This window comes from Nicotiana tabacum, chromosome 7 (genome assembly GCF_000715075.1).
Source record: "Nicotiana tabacum cultivar K326 chromosome 7, ASM71507v2, whole genome shotgun sequence".
NCBI classification, from domain to species: domain Eukaryota; kingdom Viridiplantae; phylum Streptophyta; class Magnoliopsida; order Solanales; family Solanaceae; genus Nicotiana; species Nicotiana tabacum.
This window is the reverse complement of record NC_134086.1, coordinates 163,194,889-163,214,921: the sequence shown is the minus strand read 5'-3', so window position 1 is coordinate 163,214,921 and position 20,033 is coordinate 163,194,889. Positions and strand designations below refer to the sequence as shown.

General features: G+C 39.8%; 3 protein-coding genes across 3 annotated transcripts; 2 read left to right on the top strand and 1 right to left on the bottom strand.

The window, feature by feature from the left end:
- The first annotated feature begins 10,127 nt into the window (after positions 1 to 10,127).
- Positions 10,128 to 10,520, top strand: LOC142162397 (uncharacterized). The gene has a single exon (XM_075218748.1). It carries the CDS (start codon positions 10,128 to 10,130, stop codon positions 10,518 to 10,520), a length of 393 nt encoding a protein of 130 aa, XP_075074849.1.
- A 1,993-nt stretch (positions 10,521 to 12,513) lies between these two features.
- Positions 12,514 to 13,902, top strand: LOC107791369 (protein FLOURY 1-like). Its single transcript, XM_016613419.2, has one exon. It carries the CDS (start codon positions 12,898 to 12,900, stop codon positions 13,807 to 13,809), a length of 912 nt encoding a protein of 303 aa, XP_016468905.2. The 5' UTR covers positions 12,514 to 12,897; the 3' UTR covers positions 13,810 to 13,902.
- A 1,342-nt stretch (positions 13,903 to 15,244) lies between these two features.
- On the bottom strand, positions 15,245 to 19,584 carry LOC107791372 (psbP domain-containing protein 1, chloroplastic). The gene is made up of 4 exons (XM_016613424.2): positions 19,287 to 19,584; positions 17,051 to 17,154; positions 16,216 to 16,647; positions 15,245 to 15,586 (listed from the first exon to the last, which is right to left on the bottom strand). Exons 1-4 carry the CDS (start codon positions 19,567 to 19,569, stop codon positions 15,365 to 15,367), a joined length of 1,041 nt encoding a protein of 346 aa, XP_016468910.1. The 5' UTR covers positions 19,570 to 19,584; the 3' UTR covers positions 15,245 to 15,364.
- Positions 19,585 to 20,033: the final 449 nt, after the last annotated feature.

The following is a 20,033-nucleotide window of genomic DNA, read 5'->3' as shown; positions in this document are numbered from 1 at the left end:
TTGAACTCAACCAAAACATAAGTTTTAAACACCTCCTATAGTGTGTGCTGCTCACTCGCCCTGACATGAACGACATATCATATCCACCTCAAATTATTTAATGCCACATCATTATATATTTTAATAACATATTATTTTTTATAAAATTCCCAATTTCATCTCCTTTTTCTCCAACTAAAAAAGTATCCCAACCTTCCTCCTCTCTCTTTTCCCCATTTAATCTCTTCCTCCTCCACCTACAACCACCAGCACACACCACCACCCTTTTGTCCTCCATCTGAAAACACACAACCAAAACCACTTTATCTTCTTTTTGTCATGATTTTTCTCCATTGTTGTAAGTCTACTCTACCATCTTTGCTAGCCTCTCTACCTCACCTCTTATCTTCTTTACCTTCACGTCACCTTCTCAAAATCCAGGAATCGAACGAGTCAATGTCCATGACAAGCGAGTAACATCATAGATCCTCGAAATATCGAACATCACTAGGAGATCACTTCGAATCTCGAGGGACTTTGATGGAAGAGACTCACTATGGAGACCCTTCTTTTGCCTATTAAATTCCAACTTTCACAAATACCAAATCTCAATACTACAAATATCAAATATGTCCACCTCTTAAAATGAACATTTCCTGCTCCCACCCAGAAAGAGAGAAAGAACACGCTATGAAAAAAAGATTTATTTGCTAAGAAACTATGGTTAAAAATACCATGGTTAACAGATGTTTAAAAGTTTTTTTTAAAACAAATTTGAGATAAACTAAATGGGCAAGCACAAAAAAAAAACAAAACAGAGAAGAAGAGACTAGTGTAAATTGATTGGCAGAGAAGCAAAAAAATGTAGCAGCTCTTGATGTTATGGTGGAGACAGAGAATCGAATGGGCCAGGGGAATAAGAGGGAGGGGAGGGAAAGAAATTTGTTTGGCATTACATTTCTTATCTATTTAATATTTTTTAATCAAAATTACTCAATCACTTGTTTTTTGGAACGTGTAATCACACACTTTGTCTGATTCAGTAAAACAAGTGTCACATCAATTTGGTCAACGGTCATAAGGGTTTAAAAAAATTAATTTGTACAAGATCAAATGTCTGGTTGAAACTTCATGAAATAAGGGGATCGGGATATCAAAACGGAATAAGTAGAGGTGTCTACCAGGCTATTCTGCCTTGAATATATACGGGATTGTGTCGTAGTTTGTATACGGCCAAAATCGAGGAGTTCGACTTTGGGGCTACTGTGGCACTCCACGCCCAACCTCGAGAAGCTCGAAGCAGAATGTGAAGTGTGACCACGAGGTGCGTCCCTCGATGGAGCACATCGAAGGTTCACTATGGCCAATCTCGAGGCAGTATAAAACAGGTGACCATTATGGAAAGGCGGAAAAATCCCAATGACGTGTGATTAGAGCTGACAGAGTCTACGAAGACAATACAAGCCCGTACAAGTCTGTTATATAGCTACACCAATAGCATTTTCCAGTCGTGATTTGACTTGTATTGTGCTGAGACTCACTCCTCATATATAAAGGGGACCCAAACATTCTTTGGGGGGGGGAAGGACTGTTTTACTTTGTAACACACAGAATATTGAATACAATAGGACATTCTCTGCTTTTCTTGCCAAAAATACTCAACAATTACTCTACAAATTTATTACATTGTTCTTCATTTATTACTTCTCATTTATTGTATTTGTTCATTTGTTCTTCATTTATTACTCATCATCAACTTTCAAAGGCTGCCCTCGAGGTCTCATACTGTTGAGCTCGAGGCTCTCGATCTTGAGACCACACTAGTTTGCTTATTGTTTCTTGTTCATTTATACTTAGCATTATTCTCATAACAACTAGTATTAATATAAATTACGTACTTTTAGAACCACAAATTAATTATAATTGTTAATACCATTTTTAAGGTAAACAGTTTGGCGCCCACCGTGGAGCTAAAAATAATAGTGATTGTTTTGGTGCTAGTTTTCTCATAACACACGTTGCTCTTCACACTTTTTCTTGTCAAAGATTCTTTGATTTCAGGCTTAATCATGTCTAGCACAAAAAATGCACCCCTTCACAACAGCGAGGGACTTGGAGAAAACAGTGGCATAGGGCTCAATGTACCACCTGTAAATCCTGAGGGAGTGCCAAACGTAGGGTCAGTTGATATCAACTCCCACAACGCTCTGAAAACGGAAGCAGGCGTAGACCCCGCAAGGAATGGATGCAGGGAAGCCCAGGCTAGAGGCGAAGAAGCATGAGGAATGGAAGAAGGAGGAGTCAGCCTCCAAGTAATATTCGAGATGATGAGGGAATTTGTATCTCGTCTCCATATAGAGCGAATGGAATTGATGTCGGTCGCCGATGATTGGGCATTGCGGGCCTACACTCAGGGCTTGAACGAGCGAGGCTTGATAGCTTCGAGGCAGCTAAAGCAGAACTTGGTTGAGTATCCCGCTGTGACTTGGACAGATGTACGCAACAGATGCCAATCAAAAAGCAGGGTCGAGGACAACCAACCGAGAGCCCCCTCCGGCTCAGTATATCCTAGCAGGCTTTTAATAATGGAACAAAGGTTTATAGAAAGAGAGTCGAGACCGAACAAGCAAAAGATAACAGTCGTATTGAGAAGATCAAAGAAATGCCCCGAGGCGTAATGCACCTCGAGGCAATCAAAGGACAGATCGAAGTCAAAGTTCCCAAGGACTTATGAGTAAAGCTGGATTCAATAGGGACACTGGACCGGCAGAGGCACCCTGGTTATCGAGTACAACTTCAACATCGATGTATCGGACATCGTATCGGTCATAGGTAAAATCAGAGATACCATGTGGCCAAAACCCACACTCTCAGATCCTTCACAAAGGAACCCTAACTTGGTATGCAAATATCACGGCACTCACGGTCATAGGACTAAGGATTGCAGATAGCTTCAAGAAGAGGTAACCCGACTGATCATGGAGGGCACCTTCGGGAGTTCCTCGGCGACCGAGCTAACAACCAATTTCCGGAAAGAGAGGCGAACAAGAAAAAAACGAACTAGAGAAAACACAACACATCATCCACATGATCATTGGAGGGGTCGACGCCCCACAAGGACCCTTTGTCAAGCGAACGAAAATATCCATCGCTAGGGAAAAGCGAACTCGGAGTTACATACCAGAGATGCTCTCGCATTCAGCGAAGAGGAGATCGAGACATTGTCTCAACCACATAATGATGCAATGGTAATTTCTTTTCTTTGGAATAACGTTCAAATTAAATGTGTGCTCGTGGATCTAGGTAGCTCGGCCAACATAATCAGATCGATTGTGGTGGAGCATCACAGACTGCTCGATGAGATCATACCCACCTATTGAATACTCAATTGATTCAACATGGCAAGCGAGAAAACAAAGAGAGAGATCAGACTCCCAATCAACGTGTCTAGTACAATTCAAGACACCAAGTTTCATGTCATCAAAGGTGACATGAGGTACGACGCCGTACTTGGGAGGATGTGGATCCACAACATGAGGGTGATACCATCAACTCTTCATCGGATGATAAAGCTCCCAACAAAATATGGTATAAAAATGGTATACGGGGAACAACATGCAGCAAAGGAGATGTTCGCAGTGAACGACATAGCACCAACATCGATTCTCCCCGTCCAGGATGAGTTAGGAAACGAGTTGAACCCTTAGGAATAGGTGGTCTGTGAACATTTGAATGAAGATGGCGAGGAACACTTCCTCACTCCTTGAACCTTCGTTGCCCTCGAGGAATCGGACGCAACAAAATCAACGGTCGAAGAACTCAAACAGGTCATCTTGATTGAACATCTTCCAAATCGAAAGGTATACCTAGGAATGGGATTAACCCCCGAACTCAGGAAAAAACTTATCCAATTTCTCATTAACAACATTGATTGCTTTGCTTAGTCCTATTTAGACATAACAGGGATCCCACCGGAAATAACTAACCATCAACTAAGTGTGGATCCCAGGTTCAAACCGGTTAAGCAAAAAGAGAGGCCTCAGCCCGAGGTAAAATATGCGTTCATCAAAGACGAGGTAACAAACTCCTAAAAATAGGATCAATTAAGAAGGTGAAATACCCCGATAGGTTGGCTAACCTAGTGGTGGTTCCCAAAAAGGGAAATAAATTGAGAATGTGCGCAGATTATAAAGACTTGAATAAAGTTTGCCCCAAAGACTCATTCCCATTGCCCAACATCGATCGCTTGATCGATACCACGGACGACCACGAGATCCTCACTTTTCTCGACGCCTACTCCGAGTATAATCAAATTCAAATGAACCCAGAGGACAGGGAAAAGACTTCGTTCATCACGGAGTACGGTACATATTGTTATAATGTAATGCCCTTTGGGCTAAAAAACGTAGGAGCTACTTACCAACGCCTAGTTAATAAGATGATTGATAAAAAACGTAGGAGCTACTTACCAACGCCTAGTTAATAAGATGATTGAACATCAAATAGGCCAATCTATGGAAGTTTACATTGATGACATGCTAGTTAAGTCCCTGCGCGCAGAGGGCTATTTGACTTATTTGCGGGGAACATTCGATATCCTTAGAAGCTACAACATGAAGCTCAACCCTGAGAAATGTGCCTTCGAAGTAGGATCGGGAAAATTTTTAGGCTTCATGGTATCGAATAGAAGGATCGAGATCAGCCCCAACAAAATCAAGGCCATTGAAGAAATCACAGGGGTGAACAATGTAAAGGCCGTACATAGGCTGACCGGACGGATAGAGGCCCTAGGCCAATTCATCTCGAGATCATCATATCGGAGTCATCATTTCTTCTCCTCGCTCAAAATGAAAAATAGCTTTGAGTGGACTCCGGAATACCAACATGCTTTAGAGGAATTAAAGCGGTATCTCTCGAGCCCGCCTTTGCTCCATACCCCGAAGGAAGATGAAACGTTGTACCTATATCTGGCCGTATCCGAAGTAGCGGTAAGCGGTGTGTTGGTTTGGGAAGAACATGGTCTCGAGCTGGCCAAGAGCCTAGGAGCAGAGGCCATCGAAGTGAAATGCGACTCCCTTCTGGTAGTCAATCAAGTACACGAGAGCTTCGAGGTTTGAGAAGACAGAATGCAAAGATACTTAAACAAACTCCAAGTCACATTGCATCGCTTCAAAGAGTGGACTCTGGTCCACGTACCTCAAGATCAGAACAGCGAGGCCGATGCGCTCGCGAACCTGAGGTTGACCGTTGAAGAAGATGACATACTCCCTAGGGCTATTGTACAGTTATCCAAGTCGGTAATTGAGGAAGGCCACGCCGAGATCACTCAGCAAGTTTAACATGGGATTAGAGGAATAAATACGTTGACTATTTGGTATACGGGTCTGAGGCCTTGACACCAGTCGAGGTCGGAGAGCCAAGCTCCAGTTTCCGACATGCCACTGAGGACTCAAAAAGCGAAGCCATGACTATAGCCCTCGAACTACTGGCTGAAAAGCAAGAGGTTGCACTAGTCCGAATGGACGCCCAAAAATAGGGGATCGAGAGATATTAAAACAGGAGAACAAACCTCCAATACTTCGGATTCGGGGATTTAGTCCTAAGGAAAATCACCTTCGACACTCGAAACCCAAACGAAGGGAAGCTAGGCCCAAGCTGGGCAGGACCGTACCCCGTCCTCAGAGTAGTAGGCAAAGGGTCCTATAGACTCGGCACCATGGATGCGAGCAACTTCCTAGCAATTGGAACATATCGATGCTCAAATGCTATTATTGCTAAGGTATAACCTTCTCCCTTTTTCGTTTTATGCATCATACCAATTTCTTACAGGCGTTCGATGGGAGACACCAAAGTACCCTTCGACTCGAAGACCTTGGGTTTTAAAGCATGTATTGCATTCTTTTTTCCCTTGATTGGGTTTTATCCCAAATGGGTTTTACTAGCGAGGTTTTTAATGAGGCAACATCCACATGCTACCCGAGGAGAACTCATCAAGTATTCAAGGCTTCTCTCCGATCAACCTCAAATACTGGGGGGGCACCATCCTGAGAGGTCACCTCCTCAAAGAAATCGAACTATGCCTAGGAGGATCTCGACAGGGGAATGTTGTATTGGGCCAAATAGTCAATGAACCATGTACATATAGAATAATCGAGCCTCCAAAAGCAAAAAACATGTACGCATATATCAAATAAATGAGGAAGACTCTTTTCTTATCAAAACACTCTAAGAAGTTCACTACTTTCACGCAAAACTGCTTAAGGGCAAAAAATCCTCGAACACTCGGGGACTGTCATCGACAGTCAGCTCGTCAAGCTATCAAAAACTCAAATTCGTAAGACCTCAATAAGGCAACCTCGAGCTCGTAAGCCCTCAGCGAGGCAACATCAAATCTGTAAGACTTCAACAAGGCATGCACAAACTTATAAGACCTTAGAAAGGTATAACCCCGACATTAAGGCTGAGGCTTTATATCAAATAAGACCCCTAAAAAGGCATACCCTCGATACAGATGCCAAGGTCATCTTACCCAGGGGCTAAAGACTACGGCTGAACATAAAGACTACGGTCATCTCAAAAGGCTTCAGCTGTAATAACGTGGCTCGGAGACGTCCGATCGCCACCATAAAATTAAAGGCCTCCAAATACTTCGAAAATACTTCGAAAAGAACTGGTTAATGAGGCTACCCTCGGCATAAGCAAAGGAACTTCGATATATCAGCTCCGAATAATAAAAGGGCTTCGAAAATAATCATCCTCCGATGAAAAGGCTTTGAAAATTCAGCCTTCGAGTGAACCTCCAGAGGTACTCAGCTATCGTCACATATCGACTCATAACCAAGGTTCTCGTTTGAGCCGTCGAAGAGTCGGACAAACATAAAACATGCCAAGGCATAATCAAAAGTCTTTAGCCAAAATAAGGAAAAACTATATCCATCTTAGAGGTCGCATCGACCCAATCTAAAAAAAAGCCTAAGGGCCAATGTGTAAGAGCCTAAGGGCCAGCCTAAAGAGCCTAAGGGCCAACACATAAGATCCTAAGGGCCAGCCTAAAAAGCCTCAGGGCTATCTTTATCTCGAGTTCGAGCAAACATTTACTCCACTATCAAGCCCAAAGGCTACCTGAGTTCGAGAAAATTCTCACTCGAGGACTGTATATAATACTTTAGGGCTATCTTTATTTCAAATTCAAACAAATTTTCACCCGAGGACTACCCCATTCGAGCAAACTCTCACTTGGGGACTGTTTGTAAAAGCCTAAGGCCTATCCTTATTTTCAGATGATCGAGCAAACACTCCCGGTTGCTAAGTCCAAAGGCTAGTTCGAGAAAACTCTCAATCAAGGACTATCAACGAGGCCTAAAAAGGCTAGCATTATTTCAGAAAAATTGAGACCCAGCTCTCACTTAGTTCGAACTTAGAAGTCCCGATGACCTAAGTTTGCATCAAATCAATCCAAGCTTAGTCAAAGAGATAACAAAGGGCTTTAAGAAGCATCATATCAATCAATTAAAAACCTAAGGGTTTGTTATGTTCCGGGTCCAGTATTCGGACTAATCGTTAGAGTAATACACTTGAATTTTTCACAAACTAAGTCAGAATGGGGCTCAACACAGATCGATGGCGAAATGAAGAAATTCTTGTATTGGTAAAAGATGTTTACAAGGCCCAGAAGAGCCTTTACACAGAAACAAAGGAAAGCCTATTCCTCGGCCGAAGTCACTTGGTCGGATAAAGTTCCCTCAAGAGTTGCGCCCTCGACAGCTCGACCCTCGGCACCCTGGTCATCAACGGCTTCTTCCCCCTCGGGGACTTCTTCTTCATCTTCACTGCTCTCTGAGCCACTAGTTGAATCCTCACCAGAAGTAAGCGGAGCTGCTGACTTTTCCTCTAAGGCCTTCACCTTCTCGATCTCAACGGACAAATCGATGCCCCATGCATATACATCCTCGAGAGCCTGTCTTCGAGATCTTAATCGAGCACGCTCCAAGGCTTGGGTCAACTCAAGCTCGGCCTTTTCAGATATCTTCTTAGCTCAAGCATTGGTAGCAGAAACATCGTCTCAGTATGAGGATATGAGCGCATCAGCTTCGGACTTGGCTGCGGATAGCGCGACAACCGAGTCAGCATGGAGACCCTTATACTTGCTACTATCCGCCCTTGTATCCTGAAGGTGATGCTCAACCAAGGTCAACTTTCCCTGGAGGGTATCTCTCTCAGAGGCTATCTCGTATACACACTACTTGAGTCTGAGAACCTCAGTATCCTTGGCTCTAAGCCTCTCTTTCATCAGGGCATCTTTCTTCTCAAGCTACAAAAATCAACCCAAAGGTATTAAACGCTAAAGTCGGATAAGCATGAAAATAAAGGCATGCAAAGACCGTATTACCTGCTCGGCAAGACCGGTCCGCTCTCGAGACATCATCTCCAAACGAGCCCGAAGGTCACAAAGTTCTTCCTCCCTCTTGGTAGAAAGAACTCTGAACTCGTCAGCCTTTGATGAGAGCCTCCTACACTCTTTCTCATAGTGGGCCAGCTTAGCTTGGGACATAGCAAAGGCCTGATTGTAAAGCACTATAACCTGAAAGCATAAAAGAATAAAATTAGGAAGATGAGGATCAGAGCTCAGAGCATAGTCGACGAATGATTACCTGTTTGCTGAGCCTCTCAGCTTCCTCGAAAATGAGCGAGGCGTTAAGCTTAGGGCTTTCTCCGACCCCAGTGAAGTGTCCTTCAAACAAGTCGTTCTCCTCGAGGGATGCCCCCGCATTGAAAGTCTCTCTATTATTGGTATCTCGTATCTCCATCGGAGGAAATGTCGGACCCGGCGGAGAATCACCCACGTCAATAACTCCGGCTAGGTTGATTGGGGATTTTTCTTTCCTCCGGGGAACTTCAGAACTGGGCTCCCCTAAATCATCTACCAAACACCCCTCGGCTCGAGAAATGTTTTGGCCGTCGAACGGCTTAGGGACATCATCTGACCCACCCTCGAGAGCCTCCTCGGCCTGAGGTTAGACAACATCTGCAACTTCTGGTTTATTTGTCGTCGGCTCAACAGCCATCGGCTCAGCAAGATCCGAAGCTATCATGCTTCCTCCTTCCCCGGGCACTAGTGGGGAGTCATCTTTCTCTTCGCCCCTAGCTTGGGGGCTCTCTGCTACTTCCGAAGTTAAGGCCGCTGAATCAACCTTAAGCTATTGAACTTTAGCCTTCTTCGGCTTCGAGGACTCGGCTGGTGTTTTCTTTTTTCTCTTTTTCTCTTTGGCAGGCTTCAGGATATCCGCTTCCCCAGACGGGGGTTCCCTCATCAAAACGGCCTCTCCAAGGCATGCATAAGCATAAAGGGTAATAATTCTATAAAAAAATATCTTTTCTAACGAAGCTCGAGTATGGCAAAAATAAAAGTTCACCATGGTTTTTGGCCTTCCAACAGGTCTTAGCCAAATCGCGCCACACGCGCTTCACACATGGGCAGACCGAATCAAGTTGTCGGACCTAGCCTGGGAGACTATTGACATCACTGGGGTACCACTCGACAGCTGCATCATCAAAGGGAGTTAATTTGAAGGCGAGAAAAGATGTTCGATTAGCGAAATATGTTTACTTACGTTTTATATTCCATTCCTCGGGGAATGACATTTTCTCAGCAAGGATCAGATCTGAGGTCCTGACTCGGACAAAGCGGCTTATCCACCCTCGGTCCTTGTCCTTGTCAAAGCTAGCAAACAAGGGCTTAGGGGATCGACGTTTTAACTTAATCAGACCACCTCGATAAAGTTGGGAGCTATACAGTCTAATGAGATGATCAAGGGTAAAAGGCATCCCCTCGACCATGTTTGAGAGATACCTAATCAGATAAACGATGCGCCAGAATGATGGATAGATTTGTCCCAGCGTCACCCCCCGATATTGTCTACATAAATCAAGGATCACTGGGTCTATCGATGGCAAAGAGGCTTCTACCGGGCCTAAGATGAAAGGATATGTGTATACACTAAGGAAACCAGTTTTGTGTTTGGTTATGTCTTCTTCGCGTGAAGGAATCTCTACTTGCACTGCCTCCCCCCAACGGCAGTCGACCTTCACTTTCTCAATCTCCATTATTAGGCTGATATATCGAGACATATGTTCACATCGTCCCGGCTATGTTATATGGAGCTGAGTGTTGGCCTATCAAGAAGTCCCATGTCCAGAAGATGAGCGTGACTGAAATGAGGGTGTTGAGATGGATGTGTGGACATACCAGAAAAGACAAGATTAGGAATGAAACTATTAAGGACAATGTGGGAGTAGCATCCGTGGAAGACAAGTTGCGGGAATCAAACCTACGATGGTTTGGGCATGTGAGGAGGAGAGATATAGATGCCCTTGTCAGGAGGTGTGAGAGGTTAACCATGGCGGGCTTGAGGAAGGACATGGGTAGGCCAGAGAAGTATTGGGAAGAGGTGATTAGACAGGACATGTCGGTGCTTCACCTAATTGAGGACATGACTACCGATAGAAAGGTGTGGAGGTCGAGGATTAAGGTGGTGGGTTGACAGGTAGTTGTGAGTTTCTCCTAGGTTTACTAGTAGTACTAGTAATATTCTTGTTGTTGGTTGAAAGATATTTTCTTCTAGTTTATTATTATATCTGGTACTTAGCAACCACGTCCATTGTTTTTGAAAATTGCTACTGGAAATTGTAGCTTCCTGATTGTTACTATTTGATGCTATTTTTCTCCCCTTTTTCCTTATTGTGTTTTTTCTACCTCTTCTTTGTTTCTTCCCCCTCTTTCTTCTTCTTATTCTTCCTTTCTCTTCCTTTCCACTTTTCTTGAGCCGATGGTCTATCAGAAACAGTGTCTCTATCTCTTCAGGTAGGGGTTAGGTCATTGTATATACTATCCTTCTCAGACCCCATTTGTGGGATTATACTGGGTACAGTGGCGAAGCCAGAATTTTCATAAAGGGTTATCAAAATAGAAAAATTAGATATAATACATAAAACAAAGAAAGTTATCTATTAATATAGTGTAATTTTTTGGCGAAGGGGTGTCGACCCCTTGGTTGAACGTGGCTCCGCCACTGACAGGGTATGTTATTGTTGTTGTTAATTGATCCAGCTCAAAACACCAACAATCAAACCTCTTTTATTCCATGGGAATGTCCCAATTCCAGCTGCCTTTGTTTCTGATGACAACATTTACAGTTGCTCTTAAAGAAGCTCATAACTTTTGACTTTTGAGTAGTGAAAAAACTTTGGGATCTAACCTCAAAAGTACCTATTTCTCGTGCTTTTATAGTATGGCACTGAATTTCTTGTTTACCGTCCTTCAAGTGTATACGAAGCTATGGACATTGTTTCCACACACCCTTGTGACTTACTTCTAAACAAATTTGGCACTCAAATAATTTAATATTTACACTTCTTTCAATGAAAGGTAGAACGAAATTATCTAAAAGAAAAAAGAAGAAGGCAAGTCAAACTACTATTGACGAAAAAAAGATAATTTTCTAAAGAACCTAAAGATATAGAGAAAAAGATAATATTAACAGTATCCCTAAAGTTAGTTTGTGAAATCCAAGTAAATTTATTTGAGACTGAAATTCATTTAAATAGTTTCAGAAACAACCATATAACCAATGATTTGAGTTTGAATGCAATTTTGATAATTGAAGTACAGTAAAACTTTTTCTTCTTTAAATAAGCACTCTAATATTTTTTTGGGGCATACCAGTCCGGCAAACAATAATGTTTGACACTATGTTAACTTCTGACAGATATTCCGTTAGAGATTTTATATTAACTTCTGACAGATATTCTGTTTTTATCATTATAATAATTAAATATGCTGTTGCATATATTTCTGTATTTCTTTTCATGTGTAAATGAATTTGATACGGTTATAAGCTTAGGCAAACAACAAACTAACGGTCACTTCATTTCATCCATCTTGCATAATCAACAATGTTTTCACGCTTTTTTTCCTTCATCAAATCAGATAAAGCAATTAATCTCCGTGTTCATTTTCATTTTTTTCATGAAAACAAACTTCACATATGCTTATTAAAGTTTTTTTTTGGGAGAACTCATGGGGAAGAGGAATGTCAAATTTCCTCTTTTAAATTTATTTATTTTGATATCTTCTTGTAATAACATAAACGTCCCTCAAACATTTTATATGATATATCATAGGAGTAATATTTATCTGTGACTTAACATCATATTTAATAAATAACAGCATGATTATTATGTTTTAATAGCTCCATAGTGTTTTATACAACAACGACGACAACAACGAACCCAGAAATCAGAACACAGAAGAATGTGCTTTATCCAAAAAAAAATCCCGAAATGAAGAACTAATACAATGAATATCTAAAAAATAAATGAAATGAAATTCATATCTAAAAGATTAGGAAAAAAACTAATACAACGGATTAAAATGGATATTTTGGTAATCTAGAAATAATTCTAACAACATAGGATTATAGTAACCTTCTAATTGCCCCCGCATAGAACACTGCAGAGACATGGTACGCTATAGTAAATTACGAAAAAGTACAACGAAACGTAGCATCGTGGCCGTATCATGCGGCATTATTCAGCAATCTTTCAGTCCGTTGCTGACTTATAAAACTGAGTGATGGCTGCCTTGTCCCTCGATCTCTTCACCTTTATTTCTCACTTCCCAATAGTCATTCTCCTATCTACTCATCTTCTCCTCCTCCTTTCCATACCCAAATTTACACTCGTCTTTTTTCACTCATTCTATTCTATAGTCTAGTCTATACTATTCAGCAACAAAAACCCATATCTCGAAGCCAAAAAAGAAGTGTTATTCATAGTTCTTTGCGCTTGCATTTTTTTTTTTAATTTTGGATTGGGTTATTGGTATATACAAACAGTGGCATTTAAAACTTTGAGACCCACATGCAGATTATGCGTCTTGTATGTTTTTTGTTCATTTTGTGCGCAGTCTTTGACTTTAATAAAAGATTTCTGGGTTATTTTCTGGATTTATTTTTAATGGACTGTGTTGAAGGGCTGAAGCATTTGTGTCTGAATGCTGATTTTGGGTTTGGGTTTCTGGTATTTGGGTGGTTTGGGCAAGTGTATAAGGTTTTGGGCTTGTTCTTGTTGTTCGGTTTGGGGTTAAGGGTCTTGCAGTTTAGTTGGTATTGCAAAGGTTGGAACCGTTTTCTTTGTGATTTTTGTGGAAAATCAGGTGAATTGAGAAATGGGTATTGCTCAAAAAATGATTTTGATGAGAAATGCAGTGCAAAGATGAAATTTTGCAAGAATGGGTTATTAGAAGAGGAAAAAGTGAAGTGTGTTTCAGACGATGAATTGAATGATGATGAACAAGAGTGTTGTGATGAAGATAAATTGTTTGATGTTTTGTCACTGAGAAAAATGGTTAAGATTGAGAGGCAGAGAGCAAATGCTGCTTCTTTGGAACTTGAGAAGGAGAGAATGGCAGCAGCAACAGCAGCTGAGGAAACAATGGCAATGATTTTGCGGCTACAGAATGAAAAGAGTTTGGTTGAAATGGAAGCAAATCAATATAAAAGGTTGGCTGAGGAGAAGCAATTACATGACCAAGAAGTAATCCAATCATTACAATGGCTTGTACTTAAGCATGAATCAGAAAGGAGTATCTTGGAAGACCAACTCAAATTATGTTGTAGAAAAAAGTTGAAGTCTTTTGGGAGAAGAGATGATGAAGGGGACCACTCAGAAGTAGTAGATGAGGAAAATCATAGTTCTCTCAACACCAACTTGGATGATGCTTTTCACTATACCCTCTTTAGCTCTCTTGACGTGGATTTGTCACCAGAGTAAGTATTTTTTATTACTTGGGAAAACACTAAAAATTGTAGATTTGCTTCCCTTCATTACAGACAAGAACTGTTTGGCAAAAGCTCATAGGAGTCCAAGACAAGAGATATGGGGGGTCAATCATTGGAGAGTACATCAACTCGTCCAGTTAACCAACATCAATAAGTGGTGCATATACTTTTACTTTTTGATGGTTATCCACTATCACTTGCTCTATGAATCTCCAAGCAACTAATTGGTCTTTCAGTCTTTGAACAGTGAACCAGCTCCTCCTTTGTGTAGTGGAATTATGTTCAGTTTTTACTTGTAAATAATAGTAGTATTATTAATATAGCAACTCAATTCATCTGTTTAGAAAGCAAAGTTACTCTGATCATGAATATTTGACTGTCATTTTTTTTGTGCAAAGTGTTAGTACTTGAATAAAGTTAACAAGATTTTCACTGTTTGCATCACCAGTTAACCAACATCAATAAGTGGTGCATAACAGTATCTAGATTGCTCCATAATGTTGTCACTGATAGCCCCAGAATTTAAGGAACTCTAGGCATCACCAGCTTCTTTTTTTCCTTCTGTATATGTGTGGGAAAACTAATTCGGTCTATCTTTATCCGTGAGATGATGATATCAATTGCCTATTTTGCCATGGGAAATTGCTGAAGCTGCTTATATCATTTTAGAATCTGTCTATTCATCACCTTGTCGCGTTCTATTCTCTAGCAACGTGACGTGCTCTATGTCACAGTATTCCTCCAATCTTGAAAGAAATTGAAAGAATAGATGCTGGACAGGCTCATTTTTATAAAGCTTTTTGTGTTATCTTGTATCAAAATTTCGTATGAATAATCTGATTAGCTTCTATAGTGCTGAGCTGTCCTTAAAAAGTAGCCACCATAAAATGGTGACATAGATAGTATTTTCTAGTTTTCAACTGTACGACTTTGATCACAAGACAAATACTCCATTAATGAGTATTTCTGCAAGGAAAAGAGACCCCTTCTGATAAAACTTTTGAAATACCAAAATACAACAGAAGACAGATTCTCCGTTCAGATACTCCCTATTATCAAATGACAGCCATCTTTTTCTCCAATCCAAAATCAAAAGATTATCACTGCTCACCCTGTTTTCCTCTCCTTTTCTTTCTAACAATTCAAGCAGAATGGATTAAAAGTATTTTACTTTTAACTCAGGTAATACTTTTATGTAGTCTTTTTACTGTCGGCACAAACTTTAACTGAATCCCCAGCAGTGGATTGTGGAATTGTAGGCATTATTTCCTTTCTGTTGATGCACTTGGAGCGAATATTCATCCACTGTTTTATGTATGAAATTTATGGATCAAAATATATTTTTTGCTTTGATTTCCCAGACAAGGGAAAAGTAACGTTAGGACATAAAATAAAGACCAGAAGCAACAGACAGCAAACCAGATAAAAGCCATGAATAAGAAACTGAAATAAAACCAATGACTAAACAGGCGTCAATGTTCTCATGTGATCAAATCGAATCTTGAATAATTGGCTGTCGAAACGTTTCTTTTTGAATAAAAGGTCTATCAAACTTCAATCTTGTTTACTCGGAAGGAATCCATAATTGCACGAATGTCACTTTCCTCATCTGCAAAGGTTTTTTCAGGTGTTTGTATTCTCAACTCATATAAACGGTTGTTTTCCACTCCAAGAACTGAAAGGTATCGCCTATCCCATTCCAGACGAGCAACTCGATCTTGTGGCATTACAGCCAACTCATTATTGTTAGCATATGACTTGATATTCACCTACTCATCACAGCATGACAGAATCTGGTATTAGAATCCAGAAATACACTGGGAAAAAAATGTAAAACATATCAACTAAGAAGAATGAAGCTATAACAGGAAGCTATTAATCACCAAGGTTTGGTGGTATGGCTAGGATCATGGGCGAAGCTACATGTTATAAAGGATGGTCAACTGACCACCCTTCATCGTAAAATTACACTGCATATATAGGTAAAATATTAGATTTTAGAGGTATATAACATATATTGAGCACTCTTTCTTGGAGAATTTTTTTCATTTCTTTCAAGTTTGAACACCCTTGAGTAAATTACTGGTTTCGCCACTGGTTAGGATCCAAACCATACCCTAGGAACATAAAACTTTCAAGTATGGAGCAGTATACCCTCCTTAGCGGGCCTACCTAGCATGAATTAGAATTAGTCGGGCCAATGGGCTTTGGATACCAAATGGTTAAAACCGGGAGGAGAAGAAAAAACTGGGACCTATTCTCCCCTCAATAGGCATGATACAACTTATGTACGAACAACATGAAAACTAAGTCACGTATATCTAGACGCCTTTATCATCAGAAAGCGAAAGGACCCGAAAACCATTCATAACTAGCAAAATGCGGAGTAATATTTTACCTCAACTTCATAATACAGCTTCCCATCATCAGCTACCCTGGACGAAGTAGAAAGAACACTTGATTCACGTCTGACACCAAGTCTGGTGGACATAAATTCAGTCAAATATTGTCTAAGGACTCCCTTTCCAGCTTTTTCTGGTGGACCCAAATCTTCTACACTTTTGTACGCAGACGATGAAGGAGATGATATGTTCATTGAGAGATTTTCATCTAAAACAAGAGGATCCCTGAAAAATATGTCAGCACCAGCACCACGCACTTGAATCCAGTTTCGAGGATACATAAAGGAATAGCCGTCAAAGGTGTCAATATATTCCCTGAACTCAGTAGATTGAGCATATGCAACTTTGGGCAATTCATAATTTGAGAGCACTAAACTTGAGAATATCAGGGCCATCGCCTTTCTCCTTGGAACTGCAAAATCTTTTTTCTGATTATATATCGGAAAATTCTAGTGAGAAACTGTGCAATAATAACGGCTTTCAGAAAATAACCAATGGTCTAGCAGAAAACATATAGTGACAGACAATGAAACACATAGCGCCATGATTTGTGTAAAATGGGATCATTTATGTACCAAGGCAGGGTATAAAAACTCGGCCATTGCAGATCTTTGACAATACGCTTCAAATACTTGCAAACTTTTATACTTAAATTGTATACAATATGTTGAAATGGTTTTTACCCTTGCTATATGATGACTTTGAAAAGTCAAAAACAATTGATTACTTTAAATTGAGGGGCTACAAACTGTAATTTAGTATCACTTCTAATCATAATATTGTAAAAATTAATAGCCCGAGATTTAAAAAATAAAATGGACATGGGAAAACCTCTAGAACAACTGAAGTTCCTTCTTTCACCATATCTCCCTTCTTCAAAGTATGCTGCTCTGAGAACTTTCTTGCTATCTGAACAGGTTTGTCCAATGCTTGTCCTAGAATTGTAGCAAAAAGAGAGAAGTATTAACAACATCTATCGATATGAAATCGCACATCCAAGAACCAAAAGAAAAAGTTGCAAGTAATACTGGACAACAAGAAATCATGGACTTGGGGCTAGCAAACCATTAATTGAAGATTCATAACAGAAGCCAATTCTGTTAGGCAAACACCGCCTTATCACTTACATTAGTGCATGGGAGATGTAAAGCTTGGACCTTGAGGGTTTTGGGAAACACCTCAGTCTAAGCAGATGCCCAGGCAACAGATGAGTAAGGAAGGAAGAAATGCCAAATGGAAGCTTTCTGGTAATGGGCGCTTGAAAACCTGTTCTTTAGTAACTATATTGCATCTCCAAAGAACTCTAAAATTCAGACGCCAAATATTAGCATAGTGCTTGTTATTCAGAATCTCTCGTGCAGTCAATTGAATTTCAAGGTCAGAAGCAAAATATATAAGCTCCTTATTTGTTTACAGATAATAAATATTAGTAGAACTTTGCAACTGGCCTTAAAACTCAGCAACTTTGAGTATTTCAAAATTGTCGTGTATTTTTTCTGCATCTAAGCAATAAAACTAACTTGAGTTGACATCCTAGGAGTCAGTTTTGGGTCTTTATAGGTATTGCAATAAGCATAACGGTATTAGTGTTGTTGCACTTATGACATGAAGCACAATTTCTTCGTCAGTCAGATAGAACTCCAGTCCATAAAAGAGTTTTGTGAGATGCGATTGTCATGTAACTAATTTCTTCTGCTTCTAAGCTTTAAGAAGCTTATGAGCTCACAGCCAAAACACAAACAAAGCTGATATTAAACTACATTTGGAGGGTTTTTTCTTATGAGCAGATAAAACGTCGTTAAGAAAGGAGGGGAGCCCTGTATACGATGAGTATATAACTTTATGCTCTACATCAGAATGGTCTCACAAAAAATCATCCAAACATCTGTACAACTTGGGATATCCATTATTCCAAGAATAAGCGAACCACTGCAAAATGTTACGAATTTGGGAAAGTATTGTCTCTGTTGACATTTCTATCACCTTCTTACCAAATCATCCAACCGACTAGTTGGTGAGGGAAACACCTCGCTGCCCTGCCTTCTTCTGAGTTCTTACTTCCAACCACTCCCACCCAACTTTTTTAACTTTTGAATTGTTGAAGCAAGAACTTAATGTGAGAGTTGAAGCCCCAAAAAGAGAAATGAGAATTTTTCTCATAGGAGAACGGAGCTTTCTATGTTGATGACATATATGCATAAACAAAAATGTCACCTTTCCAATAGGTTAAGCTTTTAAATAAGGGGGTGCATACAATTCATAATCAAATCACAAATGTCCTAGCATTCAAGTCTCATTGCTACCCATCAGCAGATCATATTTCAATCAGTCGGCCTTCCGAACCTAAATAAACAAACAAAAATTGTTTCCTCTCTAACAAATTAAGTTTTCAAATAAGATGGTACATAATTCGATAGGTATGTTAGTGTTGGGATCGAAAATAACAAGGCGTCATGCGGAAGCTTGCAAAGCAAACCTTGGCCACGATAAATCAGATAACAATAAGAATTGTACTAAAAATTGCATAAATTTTACTATGATTTGGTCAAGTGACCTACATCAATCTACTAATATAAAATAAATAAAAATCTATCGAGAGAAAAAATTCTCCCCCTAAACAAAACTTTCTTAAAAGTTACATTGTGGAAGCAATTATATGTTCTAGTTATGAGAAGGACGTCTTCAATTTATAGATGTCCATAGAATTATATTTTCCTTTCGGGAAAAGTAAAAGCAGTTATGGTAATACTTTGACTTTTCTTTGAGAAAAAAGTAAAACTCAAATATGGTAAGAAAATCAGGCAAAAACACTATCAGTTAGTTGAATTTACGTTAAACACATTGATAGTGTAAAAATTACTACTGTATAATTTAAGCTATTATAGCAAGTTAGTTCCCGACTTATCATAGAGATTTACCTCTAGTTAGAACTTACAAAAGGAGGTTGAGTGAGCTCTGCCTATAAATTGCTTAACGGACTCAGTGAAAATAAAGATGCAAAAAGATAGAATGAAAATGGAACAACTTTATGCAATATATCAAGTTCAAAGTTGAGACTTTTTAGTACCTGCGGCTATGGTGGAATGGCGCTGAGTGAAAGATTTGGGGCGGGTAGATATGGATAGAATGCCAAAGCCAACACTGTAGGAGGTGGAAGCCTGAAGAATTCTCATGGGGGAAGAAAAAGGGTTGCCTTTTCTGGGTTTTCCTAATCGGTAAAAAGATAAAGATCCAAGCTTCGAACTCCGAACAAAGAAAGGGGGGTAATGAACACTTTTTGAGCAGCAGCTGTATGAGTAAGGGTGAGGCTGTGGAAAGACGATCAAAATTCTGTCCAATCCACACTGCATTTTGCCACGCTTTTAAATGGAGTTAGTTATTTTGTGAATCAATTTTATCGTCGCCTAGTGTTGTTATTTTACTTCTTCCGTAATTTTTTTTTTTTTATAGTAATGATGTAACTAGATTAATAAATTGTATCTAAGCAGTATTTTAAAAGTTTTTTGGGGACTTATTCCGGGGCGAGACACTATGAAAACGTCCCGAGGCTTATGTGTAGGGCTATTTGTTCAGGGCTCGCCTAATAGTTCCTACTGCAAATCATGCATCAAATTCCCTAACTAGCATTGTTAATACTCAAATTTCTTTATCATATGAATAATGAGTCATAGTATTACATATTTACTAATTGAGAACATTTGAGAGTGAATATCATTTGAATAGCCAAAATTTACATTTTCACTTATTATATGTATTCATATTTTAGTTCTATATCTCTCAAAATTATTAAACTTTTATTATTTTGCTACCTGAA

Excerpts from the sequence above, each read along its gene's own strand:
- LOC107791369 (XM_016613419.2), top strand. The coding sequence starts at position 12,898 with ATGCAGATTATGCGTCTTGTATGTTTTTTGTTCATTTTGTGCGCAGTC.
- LOC107791372 (XM_016613424.2), bottom strand. The coding sequence starts at position 19,569 with ATGCAGTGTGGATTGGACAGAATTTTGATCGTCTTTCCACAGCCTCAC. Across the intron at positions 17,155-19,286 it reads CCATTCCACCATAGCCGCAG|GACAAGCATTGGACAAACCT; the intron begins GTACTAAAAAGT and ends CTACAATTCTAG. Across the intron at positions 16,648-17,050 it reads GAACTTCAGTTGTTCTAGAG|AAAAAAGATTTTGCAGTTCC; the intron begins GTTTTCCCATGT and ends ATATATAATCAG.
- LOC142162397 (XM_075218748.1), top strand. The coding sequence starts at position 10,128 with ATGTTATATGGAGCTGAGTGTTGGCCTATCAAGAAGTCCCATGTCCAG.